Source organism: Sinohyriopsis cumingii, chromosome 5 (genome assembly GCF_028554795.1).
Source record: "Sinohyriopsis cumingii isolate HCF-2022 chromosome 5, ASM2855479v2, whole genome shotgun sequence".
In the NCBI taxonomy this organism is placed as follows: domain Eukaryota; kingdom Metazoa; phylum Mollusca; class Bivalvia; order Unionida; family Unionidae; genus Sinohyriopsis; species Sinohyriopsis cumingii.
The window spans coordinates 74,288,834-74,307,921 of record NC_142965.1 but is presented as its reverse complement, the minus strand read 5'-3'; the positions used below and the strand labels follow the sequence as shown (position 1 = coordinate 74,307,921).

Below are 19,088 nucleotides of genomic sequence, written 5' to 3'. Positions count from 1 at the left end.
CCTTAAGCAAGTATTTGGCATGATTGTGAGTCAATGTCGCATTCGATCCTTAAAAAAGTATTGGGCAAAAATGTGGCTTAATGTAATAGTCAATCCATAAGCAAGTATTTGGCATGACTATGAGTCAATGTAACATTTAATCCTTAAGAAAGTATTTGGCATGACGGTGAGTCAATGTAACATTCAATCCTTAAGCAAGTATTTGACAAGACTGTTGGTCAATGTAATATAATGTCTTACTTGCTGCTACAACTGTACAATACTTTCTGGGGATCCACACAAGAATTACTGAAACTGAATTTATTTGTTGCCTGAAATTCTGACGGCATAACCCACCATAAAAGGGTAATCTATTTGTGATATCTACATTTTCATTTTGTCAAATCTCTTAGTGACAAGACCAGACAAAGAGAAGATGGCAAACATTCTTGACTTCACAATCTAACCTTACACTTACCTTTTATGATCTGCCATGAAATATGAGCCTTAAGAACACCTTTGTCAAAATAAGGCTTTCCTGCTCTCAAGTTCTTAATTTTCACAATGGCAGACTTTATGCGAAAATGCTCAAATTCCATGTCTGAAATGGAGAAAAGAAAAGAAAATTGTATCACAGAAAAATCTGCTAAATCTCCCTTGCTTCACTACTGCCTGATCCAGAAAGATAAAATAACCTGAGCCACATAGGAAAACAAGAATGCCTTGGCCTGTATGTCAACCCTATAATATAAGCATTGATGTAACATATGTAACCTTGACATCAAAAAGATCAAAAGGATGAGTCAACATATTGTGGAATGAATTGACCTAGCTGATGGTTCATCACAAAAAATATAGGAAGAAAATCCATGAAGGGGATTAGGAAATATAACCATTTAATATTTTTAAAAAAAACATTAACAAAATCTTAATGCAAATTTTCTGTGACTTTGACCCCAACTTAGGTCACTGGGGTAAATAAGAATATTGCAGAACAAATTGATCTAGCCTCATAATAAATCATCATGTAGAAAAGAAAACCATCAATAGATTTAAGAAATATGGGCACATTTAAAAAGAAAAAATATTCAACTAAAACCATAAAAAGAATTCAACAACTGACCGAGGTTCAAAATTCATTGGGATGAGTGGGCATATTGTAGAACAAACTATATTAACTTTGCAGCAATTTGTGCCAAGTATAATGAAAATCTATCAAGAGGTATAGAAAATACAATTCAATGAAAAAGCTTTAACCAAAACCCTAGTGCAAACTTTCTACCACTATTGACCTTGACCCAAAGATAAAAATGTCATAGAATGTTCTCTTAGCATCATAATGATTTATGCCAAACATCATACGAATGTATCAAAGCTTCTGGGAAATGTATATAACCCATGAAACAAAACATTAAGACAAATTTTCTGTGCCTATGACCTTGAGGATTAAAAGCAAGTGAGCACATCACAATGAATTTTCTTAGCATCATAACGCTTCATTCCAAGTTTGATGATAATCTATCAAGGAATTAAGGAAATATATGTAAACAGAAAAATGTGACGTAAGCCTTAAATTGTTGATGCCAGTGTGGATATACTAACATGAGGTTGACTACATGTATAGCTTTTTAAAATGCTACATTTTATACTCAAAACAAATCCACTATTGAAACTTAATGACTACAGAACTATTAATTGCTTGAAGCAAGTCATTCAAGTAGATATGTTCATCAGGTCTCATAAATGGAAATCCAACAATGAAAGAATTACAGGAACAGCAAACATGTCGCAAAACAAGTGATTATAAAGCAAAATCTCACCTAACCATTCTGTGTGTGACAAAACTTAGCACTAAAATTCAATATCCAATACAAAGATATGTCCGTTGACACCATATATATTCCAATACCATTCGACTTCAACTGCAAACTGCATGACCTAGATCTTCTGTCACATGATGAAGTTGCAGAGCTAGGCCAATGAAGGATATAAGGAGCAATCAGTAGAACAAACAACACAAACTCTGATCCTACTGGCAGTGATAGCAGATCACGGCTCATCTTGTTTGCAATTGCAATTTATAAAAGAATATGTGTGGATAAAAAATATATATATTAGGAATAGAATTTTTAATCTTGTCCTTCATGTCAAGATGTCTTCCACAAAGATAAATCCACTAAGCACAAGGCAGGTATTACTGTATTCTTATTTTTCAAAGGTAGAAGAATGAAGATTGCAGAACACTCCTGACTTTTACTGCATACATACATCTTTCATTTTCTTCTGGAGATGTTCTTGTGCTCAACAAAGAAAGAAAATCTTAATAATTTTCCAAAAATTGTCCAGGAAGTGAAAGTATGACAATGAATGACCAAGATATTAAATAATTTATTGGTTGCCATTTTTATATCATTCATCATAGACTGGTTTTCTAATTTTTGTTCAAAAATGGAAATTCCCTGACTAACATTGAAAAAAAGATTCTTATTTTGCACAAAGCTGCATTGTTTTAAGCTATGGTATGTTATTTAATAAAGAGTCCAAGAATTCACATATCGATGAGCAATGGGTTTATTTCAATATCAACCAGATGCTTTGGATATCTAGCTCAGCATGATTAATACTGAATTCAAATGTAAAACTATTTTCATAAAAAAGTTATACAGATGGGCAAATTAGGGTATTTAAATCTCTTTGAGTGTATGTGAAGAAAATTTGTTCATTAGGACCATATCCAATGCAAAAATAAGAAGAAATTTTTTTTAACTTTTAAGCATTTTGACTTGTTTTTCACAAACTGGACAAAAAGGAATACAAAACAAGTTGGAATTAAATAAATATGACAAGATCAGCAGCAAAACTTGTATCAAATTTTGTTTTGGATCGTATTAAATAAGAAAAAGTCTTAATTTATGGTAGATTTCACTGCAAAGACTGATCATCAAGCAAACAACATACATGACAGAAACTGAAAGTTTCCAATCCTGTGGAGCATAACCCAATATGGTGTTGTGATATTACAATACTGTATTGTTCACTCTGAATCCATACAGCAAGAAATTTTTTAATGGTTACTAAGTTTTCTTTCATAAGAATGTTAGACCATTGATATTAAACTCAAATAAATCAAAGCCCCAAGATTTATCTCTTAAAGTCTTCAAAGAGGAACTCAAATCACTCTGCTCAGTTAAATAAAAGATAAGACAATAGAGATGTTCTATCACGTAAGGTTGTAATAGACCTTAAAACATCTAACTTTAAGCCAATTAACACCATGTGGAAGATCATCACACATGACAAAGTATCATTTTTGACATGTAATTATAATGGGCTTCAAGAAATCAGGACTGATATGCAGATTGTTTATAACATGGTGTCTTCATGATTTATGTTGAATTAGATTATCTAACATGTTATATGTTTTGTACCAGTCTACAGAACATTACAGTTATTATATATTTAACATTAATATGACCTATTCTTCAGTTAACTGTTTATTATAAAGTAAATATTTTAATAGATAAATATGTATTAATACTATTAAAGAACATTGTTCTTAAAAAGACACCTACTGTGAGCAACAATTTTTCTTCAAACTTTAAAACTTTCAAGTTTCTCAGAATCTCACAAATTTCACTGAATTGCATGAAGTTCTAAAAGTATTTCTTATCATAAATGGATATAAATTGCACTTTAAACATAGAAAAGTGTGTGTGTGTGTGTGTGTGTGTGTGTGTGTGTGTGTGTGTGTGTGTGTGCATGCGCGTGAGTTCGATTTTTAATGTAACTTTAAAAAAAATTCAGTCATATTGGTGCAATGTCTGCAATGTGGCAGTTTATACTGATGTCAAGCACTTGGGCATCATGCTGCAGACATGCAGTATCATGTTACACCCAGTCACATTATCCTGACACCAGATCAACCAGCCCTAACACTAACCTCTTAATGCTGTGTGCGCCAAGTTAGGCAGCTGCTAGTACATTTTTATAAGTTTTTGGTATGATTCAGCCAAAGTTCGAACCTGCGACCTCCCACATCTGAGGTGGATGCTCTACCACTTTGGCCAAGAGCAGTAAAAGTCGAGGCCCCGAGTGGCCGAGTGGTCTAAATCGCACTCCATTATGAAGCACTGTCATCTCACCTCTATCTGCATGGGTTTGAGTCTCAGATTCAGCCAATGTGGGTATGTGAGAAAGCCTGCCAGTAGCTTCTCGTGGGTCGGTGGTTCTGTCCGGGGTTTTCCCGGGTTCTTCCTCCACCATTAATACTGGCCGCCATGTATAGCCTATCGTGTGCTGAAAAATGGCATTAATCCCTACAACAACAACTATAACAGCAGTAAAAGCAGCAAAGTGCATAAACCAAAATAATTTATCACTTGCCACTACTGTATCCGATAGGCATTAAATCAGAGCAATTTCAAGTTCACAGAATTTTGCATCGTTACACATCTCTTAAAACATAAATGTATCATCATACACACACACTCACATTTTGTCAACTTCTTATTCATGATCTAGCTTGCCCACAAAAACCATGAAATTAGTAACTTGTGAATTTAAAGTAATTCCCAGTATTTGTGTGGGCACTTTATGAACAGCTTGTTAATTGCTTACCTTTTTTCTGTGTATCCTGTGGAGAGTATGTGGTAAACGTTAAGTTGGTTTTGGGGCTACGAAGTCTAGTAAAACTTGCACCTTTCCTGCTGATCTGCACAATTGCTTCCATCTGTACAAACACACAAAAATGAGGGTGAAATGTGCAATAAGCATGTAGTATACGAGTGTGACATGCATTCTGATTGGTTTTATACTCATGTTTTACTAAATATAAAGGTGATATGCCTTCTGATTGGATGAACCACTTTTTTGTACTTGTGTCTTAATAGAAATGAATCAGGGTTCATACAGAATTCTGAATGATAAATTCAAAACTTTTCCTAAACTTTCAAAGACCACAAACAGATTTCCAAGACCTATTTTCGCTAACATTTTGTATACAAGTTATTGTTATATGAGAAAACAATGAATGTAAAATACTACAATATTGTTTAATGATGAAATGAAACTGAATGGGTCATCAAAAGAAAGAAACCAGGAAAACTTGACTAGATCTGAATCTAACAATTTTATTTGTGATTATGGAAAGAAATTAAAAAGTGTGGGTTTATTACAATTTTCAAAGACTTTTAAAGACCTCAGGGTAATCTGCTCGATTTTCCCAAACTCACAAGGCCTCGAAAATGCTACCTCAATTTTCCCAAACTGTCAAACACCTTCAAAGACCATATGAACCCTGTGAATGTGACATGCCTTCTGATTGGATGAGCAACTTTTTTTATACTCGTGGTTTACTACATATGAATGTGACATGCCTTCTGACTGGACGAATTACGTTGTTATACTATTTTTTATATACTATAAATGAATGTGACATGCATTCTGATTGGACAAATGACGTTTCTCTACTAGTGATTTACTGTAAATAAATGTGACATGCATTCTGATTGGATGAATGACGTTTCTCTACTAGTGATTACTGTAAATAAATGTGACATGCATTCTGATTGGATGAATGACGTTTCTATACTAGTGTTTTACTATAAATGAATGTGACATGCATTCTTATTGGATGACTGTCATTTCTCTACTAGTGATTTACTGTAAACAAATGTGACATGCACTCTGATTGCATGAATGACTTTATACCAATGTCTAACTACACGTTTCACAACACAGCAAAGTGTTACATTATTTTCTCAATATTCTTTACACACAAACAACAAAATAAAGATATTTAGACATCTGAGTGTAATGAACACAAACAAAATGAATCAAGGTAACTTAGACACCTGAGTGTAATGAACACAAACAAAACTAATCAAGGTAACTTAGACACCCAAGTGTAATGAACACAAACAAAATGAATCAAGGTAACTCAGACACCTGAGTGTAATGAACACAAACAAAATGAATCAAGGTAACTTAGATATCCGAGTATAATGAACACAAACAAAATGAATCAAGCTAACTTAGACACCTGAGTGTAATGAACACAAACAAAACTAATAAAGAAAACTTAGACACCTGAGTGTAATGAAAAGTTACATAGACTGCCTCCACAAAGCTTTTAAAAGTCTTCAGGGGCTTTTGTTTTATTACTGGAACATTTTCAGAAATTAACTTTTAACTGGTAACATAAAGCCAAGACTAATTGACATACCACTAAATGATATATATATATATATATGATGTAACTGGGCATAAAAAACAAAAAAGCATTTTTATAAAAAGAACATTCTTTAAAAGTAGAGAAACTATAATAAGTGATACAAATTTGAAATAATGTTTTTGTCTTTTTTCAAATCACTTTTCTTAAAATCGGCTTCAAAAACTATTTTCACGGTCCACTGGTAGAAGCCATTTTCATTGGCCACCCCTAAAAGCCATTTTCACTGTCCACCCTGAGAAGCAATTTTCATTGTCCACCCATGAAGCCACTTTCACTGTCCACCATGAGAAACCATTTTCATTATCCAACTCCAGAAGCAACTTTCAATGTCCACACCTAGAAGCCACTTTCATTGTCCACACTGAGAAGCCATTTGCATTATCCAACCCAGAGGCTATTTCCGTTGTCCACCCCTAGAAGCCATTTTTACTGTCCACCCCTAGAAGACAGGTTTTAAAAGGTTCTTTGAAAGTGACAGGTTTTAAGTAACCTTGGACTGACAGTATTACACATAATGTTCATGCATCAGTAATTACCTTGATTAGCCACTACTTAAGACCCCACATAAAAAGCATGGCGTGTACTCATCTAATTCATATACTAGCATAGAGTGTACTCATCTAATTCATATACTAGCATGGAGTGTACTCATCTAATTCATATACTAGCATGGAGTGTACTCATCTAATTCATATACTAACATGGAGTGTACTCATCTAATTTATATACTTGCATGGAGTGTACTCATCTAATTCATATACTAACATGGAGTGTACTCATCTAATTCATATTCTAGCATGGAGTGTACTCATCTAATTCATATACTAACATGGAGTGTACTCATCTAATTCATATACTAACATGGAGTGTACTCATCTAATTCATATACTAACATGGAGTGTACTCATCTAATTCATATACTAACATGGAGTGTACTCATCTAATTCATATACTAACATGGAGTGTACTCATCTAATTCATATACTAACATGGAGTGTACTCATCTAATTCATATACTAACATGGAGTGTACTCATCTAATTTATATACTAGCTTAGTGTGTACTCATCTAATTCATATACCAGCATGGAGTGTACTCATCTAATTCATATACTAGCATGGAGTGTACTCATCTAATTCATATACTAGCATGGAGTGTACTCATCTAATTCATATACTAGCATGGAGTGTACTCATCTAATTCATATACTAGCATGGAGTGTACTCATCTAATTCATATAGTGTTCACTAATTCAAGACCCACATAAAAAGCATGGAGTGTACTCATCTAATTCAAGACCCCACATAAAAAGCATGGAGTGTACTCATCTAATTCATATACTGTTCACTAATTCAAGACCCACATAAAAAGCATGGAGTGTACTCATCTAATTCAAGACCCCACATAAAAAGCATGGAGTGTACTCATCTAATTCATATACTGTTCACTAATTCAAGACCCACATAAAAAGCATCATCTAATTCATATAGTGTTCACTAATTCAAGACCCCACATAAAAAGCATGGAGTGTACTCATCTAATTCAAGACCCCACATAAAAAGCATGGAGTGTACTCATCTAATTCAAGACCCCACATAAAAAGCATGGAATGTACTCATCTAATTCATGTACTAGCATGGAGTGTACTCATCTAATTCATGTACTAGCATGGAGTGTACTCATCTAATTCATATACTAGCATGGAGTGTACTCATCTAATTTATATACTGTTTGCATGTACAATATATTGTTATTCTGTTGTGCATAATCACAATATTCAATGCAAAAATCTTTAAAGTATAAATCTGGAAAGTATATTAATGAATATATATATATATGCCTACTTCCAACTGCACTGATTAGAACAGGCCTTATGATTATCCTATGATGAATATAGCAAGTTGATATTGATGTAGAAATTAGGTTTTGTAACATAATAAGATGGATCTCTTACCTCAACAAAGTATGTAGTTCCTGGTTTCAAACTTTTTAATTTGAACTCATGCTGGTTCTGTTAAAAAGCAGAACAAAAATGGGATGAGAAGACATTAAAATTTTCACAACTGTTCACAATCATGTACTCAGTCACAAAGGACTCGAAACAATGATGGTTCCAGTTCAGACTAAATGACATTTCATAACTCAACACCTATCTAAATATTGTATTACTTTTGGCTATATGGCCAAGAAAAAAAGTGTTTCCTATTGCACTAGTTTTAAAATTTGGGTAGGTAAGGATGATTTTTATTGTTGTTTTTGTTTTAAACATTATATATATTTAATGTAACTTTCGTGTGATTTTTCTTTTACCACGTGGGAGTTAAAAGTGCTAGGGTTGGCAATAAGAAAGTGGGATGGTTGGCAATAAGAAACAGGGATGGTTGACAATAAGAAACAGGGATGGTTGGCAGTAAGAACAGGGGTGGTTGGCTGACCGCTAACGCATTATTTTTGTTTGTTGAAATTATCCACATCCACCCAAAAGGGTGGGGGGAGGGTATAAAAATGCCTCTTTCTGGAATACCTTGCTGTCTTGGAGTAGGAATAATTTTCCACATATTCAGAATCTTAATTTCACTGCCAAAAGGATCATATTAGGTGAAACCAATGAAAGATAAAATGAGTGCAACACAAATTATGCTGCATAAATGGTATATTAAAAAAAAAAAAAAATGTATATCTTTTCCAAAATTTATATAAATATATCAAGTGCCTTTGTGATATTGAAATATACATGAAAATAATGCATAACAAATGGCATTCAAAGAGAGAGGAAGGACTTCCATACATGTCACTTGTGAAATTTCCAATAAGGCATATCATAAACATATACTATATATAATTTATTTATGGTAAAGTTCATAGGTCATATATTCCCAACAATTTGCAAGTATTTGAGTTTCCTTGCAAGCCAAACAGACAATAATGAACTTAATACAATGCAAATGTTTGGGTAAATTATGTTTCTTCAATAATATGTACCTGATCACATTGCATTGGGATAACTTTCTCTGCTGCCCTGAAACCAACCATGCCAGAAAGATGAAAAAGAAAAATTCTAGGTTTATATATAATTATATAGACAAAGGGAAGCAACTCTCAGAGATCAAGTCCCCTTTCCACACTAGGTGGCTACCATTGTACCCATATGTACCAGTATCTACTTGAGCAAAACGTTGAAGGATGGTCCCACTGTGGAGAAGGGTGGGAGGAATTATCATCTGTAATGTGATCAGGTAAATATTATTAGCAAAACAATTAACTAAAGAAAAGTTGCTTTCTGTGTCAAATACCTTACCTGATCACTTTACATTACAAGAACAGGTAAGAGAGCCAAAAATGCTGAGCATCCTAATTCAATCTGTGTCACCCAATGGGAGTATGGTTGCTCTACTAAAATGATGAACTTCTCCTAATGATAGTTTAGCAAAAGAGGAAAATTTTTATACACATGGGAGGGGGATACCTTTGGGATTCTACACTTGATTCTTGTCTCATCATAACAAGTTTCCCAGGCATATTCAGCAAAAGAAGCAATTTTTTTCTGGGTCTAAGATAATGTTTTGATGAACAGAGAGTGGTCACCACCTTTGCATGCCACGCAAATGGAAGCTAGAGAGGCCTAAGTTTGCCAATCACCTGACTCCACTATATCCCAACTGAGACGTTATAATCATGATCAGGACCTCTTCAAAAAGTCTGAATGTGCATGAGATCATGGAACAATATCCTTTGATTGCTGTTGTTGTTATATTGGGGTTTAACGCCACTTCTCAGTGCAAGAGAGCCATACAGGGCAGCCAGTGAAGCTACAGGCTCCTTACTCATATACCTTACTGTCCCTAGCCCAAGACTTGAACCCATGCAGACAGAGGTGAGATGGCAGTGATTAGCAAAGGCAAGCAATTTAGATCACTCAGCCTTCCAGGGGTCCTCTTTGATTGTGATACAGACTCACTTCTTTTCTTCAAAACGAAAGAGAAAAAAAGTTCACCATCAGGTGTTGGAAGTGGTGTAACATCACTGATGTGTGACACCAGTCACTGACAACACAAGATTTCCCCTTGTATTCCTCAAAGTGGAGGATCTTCAGCTGTTTCAATCTTCACCAGGATTTAAACTCCTTTTGAATCAGGACATCGTTAATGTTGCCAGGAGTGGAGAAGGAGCTTAACTGGACATCAATGGCTTAGTGGCAATCTCGACTGCTTGAGTGTAATGGAGGCTACTATGACCCATGTTGGTACATCTGTGGCTAAACTGATAGTTGATTGGTGATCCAGAATGTTTCTTTTATGTGGGTCAATTAGGGCTATTACTGTCTGTGCCTCCATTTCTTAATTATCTTCATTTTTTTTTAAATTAAAAAGTAAAGGTGTATGCCCACATTACCTCCCACATTATTAAATAGGCATACATGTCTCATGCTTCTGAGATCAGAGAAAAATTAAAAAGAAATGTCAAGAATCATATGGCTTCAAAGGGAACAAACTAACTGGAAGATTCCTGGATGGAAAACTTTGTATTAAACTGTTGTCCTCCTTTGATAAAGAGTCATCCAGGTCACAGAACAAGACAGACATATGCTGGACTTGGAATATTATCTGATATTGGAATTACCATGAAGGTATTCCCTTACTGTGATGGTGATTGTTCATCTATGACATACTTATGTCACCAGAACAAATTATCTCACATTAATAGGAGCATGTTTCCATTTTTATTCCACGCCTGTATTGAAGGCACTGAGAAAGGTTTTGATATCCTAGAGGCTGACATGAAGAGCCATCTTCTGAAGTATCCACATGAAATTGACCAATGCTGTTCCAGTAGTAAACTGCCATTGTAACAGGCCCTCACTTGTACTGAGTAGGCAGAGGAACCATTAATATCCTTGCCTAAACACTGAGCAGGCAGAGGAACCGTTAAGAAATATCCTTGCCTAAACACTGAGTAGGCAGATGAACTGTCAAGAAATATCCTTGCCTAGACATTGAGTAGGTAGAGGAACTGTCAAGAAATATCCTTGCCTAAACACTGCGTAGGCAGTGGAACTGTCAAGAAATATTCTTGCCTAGAAACTGAGTAGGCAGAGGAACTGTCAAGAAATATTGTAACAGATGGGGGGTAGGGTATGGGCTAACTTGTGTAAATGTAATAATAAATTTCAAGAATGCTCAGAGTCAAGACCTTTTTTATTTTGACTATGAAGTTGTGATAAGATGCTTAATACAAGAAATATGACTAAAACATGAATGTATGTGTTTGATTATGTGTAACATATGCAATACACAGATGTATGTGTTTGATTATGTGTAACATATGCAATACACAAATGTATGTGTTTGATTATGTGTAACATATGCAATACACAAATTGAAATGCTATAATATGCTGGCCTTAATAACCTTATCATTCAGTGAGAAATGGACAACCCATGGAAAGTTGACCCTAAATTCTTAATGTGGCGTGAGATAGCCACTCATTTATGTGGCACAATATTACTTTTATATTAAGCTTGAATCAATAGCAGTGAATTGAATTTATTTGAATTGAATTGACTCCTATTGCTGTACTATAAATTCCTGTCTATTTTTGAGAATAAAGAAATTAAAATTTGTAGAATTGTCTTATTTTTATAAGTATCAATGAGCTTTTCAATGTCATCCAATAAAGTTGTAATTATAACTACCTCAATACAGCGCTCTTTAAATTTGGTGGAGAGATGTTGATAGAGGCGCTAATGTTCACAGCTATCTGCTGAATTTCGAATTTCACTCCTGTTTATACTCTTCAGAAAATAGTCATGTGATGTAAATATAACCAATCATTGCTTGTCCGGAATGCCGAACAGGTCTGATGGTGCCAAACAGATACTCTAAAACCAGCGATACAAACTGAGGGTTAATATACAATTTAACTATCATCACTTGTCCGTTTACACTCTGTCATTAGCAAACATATAAACATCAAGTATTATGTCGTGTCCATCAAACGTACTTGAAATCGTAACCAAGACAGTTAAGCTTGGGTGAAGAGTACACAACTACCGATGAATGCTGATAACATTGGAAATATATTGACCAGCATAAAAGTGAAAATACACCATCAAATATTCAAAACATATTTATACTTGTATAAAAGAATGACAGCAATTACAATCAGCAAACCAAACGAAATTTAATCAAAAATGCTACCTTGACAAATTTACTGTCTGGAACCGGTCATGAGATCTAGTGTTAGCCATCTTGCCAGCAAACGTATTTTCGTGACGTCAGCTGTTTGAGTCACTGAGTGCTATTCAAATGATGATTTGGATGGAAATTTAGGTGTGATAAACATATTTCAGGGTGTGACAAATTCATATAAAATAAGATTCCAGAAGATTTTGTGAGTATTTAATGATGTGTGAGGTTGAATTTTATGACATTTGTTACCAAATGGCCGGTAATCACACTTGACATACAACATGAATGGTTTAATATAGATACCAAGGTAAGTCACGATCTGAACATTCTAATACATTACAATGTTTAAATTCATTCTTTCAGCAGTTTATACATTAATTGACATGAACAACATGTTAAATTTATGACATAAAAAACTAACTTCCCATTGATCATTTTACAGCTTTAAAGCTGCCAGGTCTATTACAATATCCTTGCCAAAACAATGAGCAGGCAGAGGAACTGTCAAGAAATATCCTTGCCTAAACACTGAGTAGGCAGAGGAACTGTCAAGAAATATCCTTGCCTAAACAATGAGTAGGCAGAGGAACTGTCAAGAAATATCCTTGCCAAACACTGAGCAGGCAGGGGAACTGTTAAGAAATATCCTTGCCAAACACTGAGCAAGCAGGGGAACTGTTAAGAAATATCCTTGCCAAAACAATGAGTAGGCAGAGAAACTGTCAAGAAATATCCTTGCCAAACACTGAGCAGGCAGGGAACTGTTAGGAAATATCCTTGCCTAAACAAAGTCTTGTTTGATGCTTTCCTCCACACATAAGCTATACTTTCGAGAGAGAATGATGCCAAGTTAATATGTGCTAAGAGTTCCAAATTTACACAGACAATATAACTGAATAGTGATTGTCGCAGAATTGCAACCTAGTGGGTTTTTGGACTAAATGAACAAGACAAACACAATGTGAGAAAGATGGAAATTTATGAATGAATTAATAAACATAACTATATGATGTAAAAATACAATGATTCTCTCACGCTCTCAACATACGATTTACTCAAATCACTCTACACAACATTCACACATCGAAAAATAAACAAAAAAAAATATTAAATCAAAATGAAGCACTGATCCAAGAACCCTCATGGACTGCACATACACCTCAAACAGTATTTTACACAAAAAGAGATTCACATAATCTCGAACATAAATTCTAATAAGATTCAAAATAATCTTAACACAACTAAGATTCAAAATAATCTTATGAATATAAACAAAACATGCAATGGAACAACAATTGATCCAAACGTATGCTGCTAGACTCCTCGTACAGTCGCATGATTCCTTAGGTTGGTCCACACTCTTATTGACCGCTCGCACCCTTTATGAATCCACCATGAGTACAGTCATATGTTACACGTACAGACAGCATGCAGCACTTTTTCAATTTTGCTACGACTACGTCCATGGCACAGACATACGTACATACATACATATGTATCGACAGCACGTAGCATTATATGTTCTGGAAACTCCAGATAGCTCTAAGCAACTTTAGACAGCTTCGGACAGCTTCAGACCGCTCTAGTCATATTCAGAGTCATATTGGCAATCACACTTCATAGACACAATCATAGCTACAAACACAGTCAGCTACGAACACAGTCAGAATCAGCTTCAAACACAGTCAGCTACAAACACAGTCAGAATCAGCTTCAAACACAGTCAGCTACAAACACAGTCAGAATCAGCTACAATAAAACCAAATTGGACATAATAATAGTTTCTGTATAATCTCTAGATATATGATAATACTTTAAATCTGCGTTGTAATAAACACATTATCACGCGATAAGACATTACAAACCGAATAAGCTTCGCATATCAAATAAAAATGTAAATTTAACACTTACCCCTATGGCTGGAGAACAATGGAGAGTGTATACTCCTTGACGTGATCCAAAAACGACCAGTATGGTTTTTAGAAATTGGTTTTACTTAAATCCATAGGAGAGTGAGTACAAGTCAAGGTAGAATACCCGTGCATATCATGTAGGTCATGATACTTGTCACAAGTAATCTCTGTGGCTAGGTACATGTTAATACAGTCGCTTACCTGGAAAAACACATTCACCCTAGATAACGTTGTACGCATGTACAACAAGAAATAGTCGAAGTTATTTCTTTGCCTAATTCTGTGACAGTGATAAGATCTGACTTTCTCTACACTGAATATACACCCTGAATGACTGTAAAACAACTTCCATATTTACCAAATGGTTTGTAGTATTTCCTCCAGGAATGCCACCTTCTGTGTGGACGATGTCTTAAGCTGTGGCACGACTTGGTGTAATGTCTTCTTGAAGGTCCTGACTTCTCTACACTGATTATCCACCACACAAGGAGGGAAGTAAGGCTATTCTTGTTGAGAATCAAAAGCCAAACTAACCAAATGCTTTTGTTAAGTGTTGTGTTGGAGCATCCCCAGGGCATCCTGAACTCTCAGTCAAGGCCCAAGAGCTTTTACTGGGGGTTGTATGAATATGAAAGCAAGCATCAAACGTTTCAAGACTGATTACAAACTCACTGTGTCCCTATTGCAGGTCTCAATTGCCATTGGACTTCGTAACCATAATTGTTCTGAATAAGATATGTGGTTTTGGTGTACAGTTTTTCTATAAGAAAGCTGCATCCAAATGACTCACCATGATGAATTCTCCAAGAAATATCCATTAAATTTTGCAATTTTGCGATCTTTATCAAGTGTGGGAAGATTCTTAAGTACAAACCATCATCATCATTGTTTACAACCAACAAGGCATGGTAAATTGTAGGTAAAAGTATGTGTGTGTGTGTGTATGTGTGTTTGTCTGTTTTGGACTTTTAATGAAGCTTTAAAAAATGTTCAGTCATATCGCTACATTGTCTGCAGTGTGGCAGTTTATAGTGATGTCTAGCATTGGGGCATCATGCCACAGACATGTAACATGATGTCCTGCCCAGTCATTTTATCCTAAAACCAGGAGAACCAGACCTAACACTAATCTCTTAATGCTGAATACCTTGCGAGGCAGCTGAAGCACCATATATGTAAGTCTTTCTCATGACTCAGCCAGGGTTCGAACCTGCAAACTCCCGCATCCATTCTAACCACTAGGCCATCAGATCAGTCAGTAGGTAAAAGTGAGTGACGGTAGGGGACGGCATTCAAACATCCGGCAAAGACAAAATCCCACAGATTTTCTCTAATGCTGCCATGAATAAAATTCTGTTTGTTCCATTTTTGATCAGCACTAGCCAACATTTCCATCTCATCATGTTCATCCATGGGAAATGATGATGAAGAATCATCAGCATCCATCAATTTGCCCATTGGATATGCTTTCTGAAATCACATTATTAAATGCTGATCTGGCTCAGTCAGACATCTCCACAAGTAATGCTGGTTCAATATGAATTTCATAGGAATGGTTGAGTCTGGTGGACCTGTTGACTGACTCACCAGTACACAACTCATTTAGGTTTGACTGGTTGGGTGGCAGCTGGATTGCTGTTCCAAAGACAGTATATTCCTTGCCATCTGACTGGCTATGTGGTCTGTCTGGGTGGCCCGCTCACCAGTCCGAGATAATGAACTCCTAACCACTGTCTGTACATAAGTCATTCGTACAGCTGCTTGTTTTTGTTAGCCATTCGAATCTTGTACCAAAGACAATATATGCTCTGTGGTCTGACCAGTTGGTGCAGTATGGACAGTACAGACCATCTGTCTGTGCTGAATTGGTACAGATTGTCTGTCCATACTGTATTGGTCAAATTGCAAATCTTCAAGATTGGTTTATTTTCTTAATATATTCATGCACACACGAAATAAATGATTGCAAGCCCTCAGACCTCATGGATGTGGTCCTATTTAATTGCGAGCCCTGATGTCTCATTGACAGGGTTGTAGGCTTTTCCAGTGGGTGATAACAATATATGAACACCATTTCTACTTGTCGACTTATCAACAACAAAACCTTCTGAGTCACATTTGTCATGCATGATTACAAAGCCTAATTGGAATCACTTGCACTTTCTACATTATTCACAGATACGGTTCTTCAACGTATTTATGGGCGCTGGAGAGGGCATTTCAACATCGCCCATGAGACTAATCAACAATTCTACTCTATTTACGTATACAGTATGTTCTGGAGCTATTCTGCATATTCATGGGGGGAGGGGTGCGGGGTGAAGACGACATTCTCGACATCACCCTTGAAACTAATCAATGATTCCATTGATCAAATTACAGTATGTTCATGTACTATTTTTGCATCTAGAAGGTACATGGAGAGGGCACCTAGTTATCTCAAATGTGACATATCAAAAATTCTGACAGGAAGTGCAAGTTAAAGGTTCTGCTACAATGTACTGGAGTGTGATCATTTTTGCAGCTCTTAAGCAGTGTTTTTAAAACTGGAACAAGCGGTTTCATATCAAATTGTAAGGAATTCTATTCATGGACACATTTCATGTAAAACCTCTATGACCTTAAATCGTTTACCGTATATACTTGCGTATAAGCTGAATAATTTAGGAAAAAAATAAAGCCGGGGGGGGGGGGGCGGCTTATCTGCTGGCCAAGGTCTAAGTCTGAAAATTTTAAAGCTTTTTTTTCTCAAATATTGGTATTTATTGTTACTGTCGATAGCCGAAGATGAGATCACATGCCTAATGATGCCACATGGCTCATATGATATGTGCTGTCGTGAAGTGAAACAACTATTTTTTCTAACTTTACTGGTAGGATAATGAATGAAAAACATGTATTACCGTACTTGACGTCTATTTGACAGATGTCCATCCACTAGTAAATGCAGCCATACATGTTATTTGAGCCACTTGTGGTACGTGTGTTTTCCAAAAGAACCGCCATATTAGTAATCTCTCTGTCAAGTGGGTAGAGGGGGAGTTAACACGTAAGAGTTGCTTCCCTTTGTATATATTATATAGACGGGAAGGTGGGTGGGGGTCATTCTAAAGAGAGCAGAGTTAATTATCCTAATGAATTGTTATCAGGTAATCAGGTATTTATGAAATGTATGACAGTGGGGCCTGAGCTTCTCAACCCTGGCACTGTCCCTGTATGTCTGAGGGAATATATTTATTTTTTTAAAATTAGTAATCAAATCAGTACTTTGTTTTCAAATAGGGTGATATATACAGTTTGAAATCTCAATAAGTGAACGCTGATTCAAACAGATTCAGTTCACAGGACAAAGTGTTTGGCAATCTATGTAAAAGAAAATGGAATTTAAAGAGAGACAACTCACGCCAGGCAAAGACTTTTGGAGGACATCTAGTCTAATGAGAATTGGACTAGCAGAACTCAACCGCTCACTCCAGTGTATCTGTTGAAATAAAACAAAAAACTTGAAATGCATCTTTACAGCACAGATGCCTAAGCTAAATGTATTTGATGTCAGAGCCAAATACAGGCCAAAGCTTTATTAAACTGTGCCATAAAATGGTGGCAATTTTTAACCTCATACTTCCCTTAAAGTCTATTTTGTTTCATTCCATGATGTCCTTCAACAAATACACAAATAATGCATGGTTTACTCTGGAGATCATGAACCAACTGGTCTCAATGACCTTGACAATTGGTCAGGGTATTTGGTTCCGAATTAAAATTACTGTGCAGAAATCATTACTTTCTTATTAAACATCAAAAACCTTGACTATGACTATAGACACAAAATAATTTGCATGTCTCTTTCTTACCATAAGTGCAAGCTGTCAATAAAACTTGGTCAAGTAACTTATTCTAAAACGAAACCAACTTTTCCTTGAGTCACAATGACTTTGATCCCAAATTCAATTGACCTCTTCCTTAAACTTGGGAACAGGTATACACTTCTCAACTAATTACACAAAACTCTGGGGGGGGGGGGGTGTGCATGTGTGTGTGGGTGTGCATAGCATTTATGGCAAATCAGCACAACAGAGGCTAAATGTGCAAACTAATGGTACAGTACAAAAGCATGAGAAAATGAAGAATTTCACAAAAACATCATAATTGGAAACATGAAGAACAATATAAATATCACTGCTCAAAAAAATCTGAGAGCCTGACGCATGAGGCCCTTCAAATTTCAGATCAGGAAAATGCTGTATTCTAAGTGAGGTGCCTTTCAGGCTTGTCAAATAAAAAAAATCTAATTTGCCTTAGAAATTTTGATCCCGTTGATGAAATGCATTAATTTATTTTCAAGATGTTTGATGACTAAGAAATTATTAAGATTTATCCCATATATGCCTCTTACCCATACAAAGATCTCTACTTATCATACATCTATTGAAAGCTCTAAACTTTGTGTACAAAGTGAAGTAAGTAACCTATAAATTGGGAACAGATTGCCTGGGTTACAATAACTACTGCTCACATGGCTGTAACATACATGTAAATGTGATTTTAAGGATGTTTTGGATCTGTATGTACCAGAACCAGCCACAACCAGTCTAGTGGGTATTGGCAATGTCCCATCAGTTGTTACAACCAGTGCAATGATGCATGGCCTCATAATGGGATTTAAAGCCTATGTGTATACATGACATGCTGTTAATTGGTTACTTTACTGTTATAATCCAGAGAGCTTAGGCCAAATGCAGGATGTTTTTTGAGGTATTATAAGCAATAAATGGA

At 35.6% G+C, this 19,088-nt stretch overlaps 1 protein-coding gene across 1 annotated transcript in view; it reads right to left on the bottom strand.

Annotated features, from left to right (window-relative positions):
- Positions 1–19,088, bottom strand: part of LOC149799453 (anosmin-1-like) — a 153,733-nt gene that overhangs the window by 22,896 nt on the left and 111,749 nt on the right. The window contains exons 8-11 of the mRNA XM_089958197.1: positions 17,716–17,793; positions 8,166–8,222; positions 4,597–4,708; positions 458–580 (exon numbers count right to left, since the gene is read on the bottom strand). Of these exons, the coding sequence (XP_089814323.1) occupies positions 458–580; positions 4,597–4,708; positions 8,166–8,222; positions 17,716–17,793 (370 nt within the window). The remainder of the gene's footprint in view (positions 1–457; positions 581–4,596; positions 4,709–8,165; positions 8,223–17,715; positions 17,794–19,088) is intronic.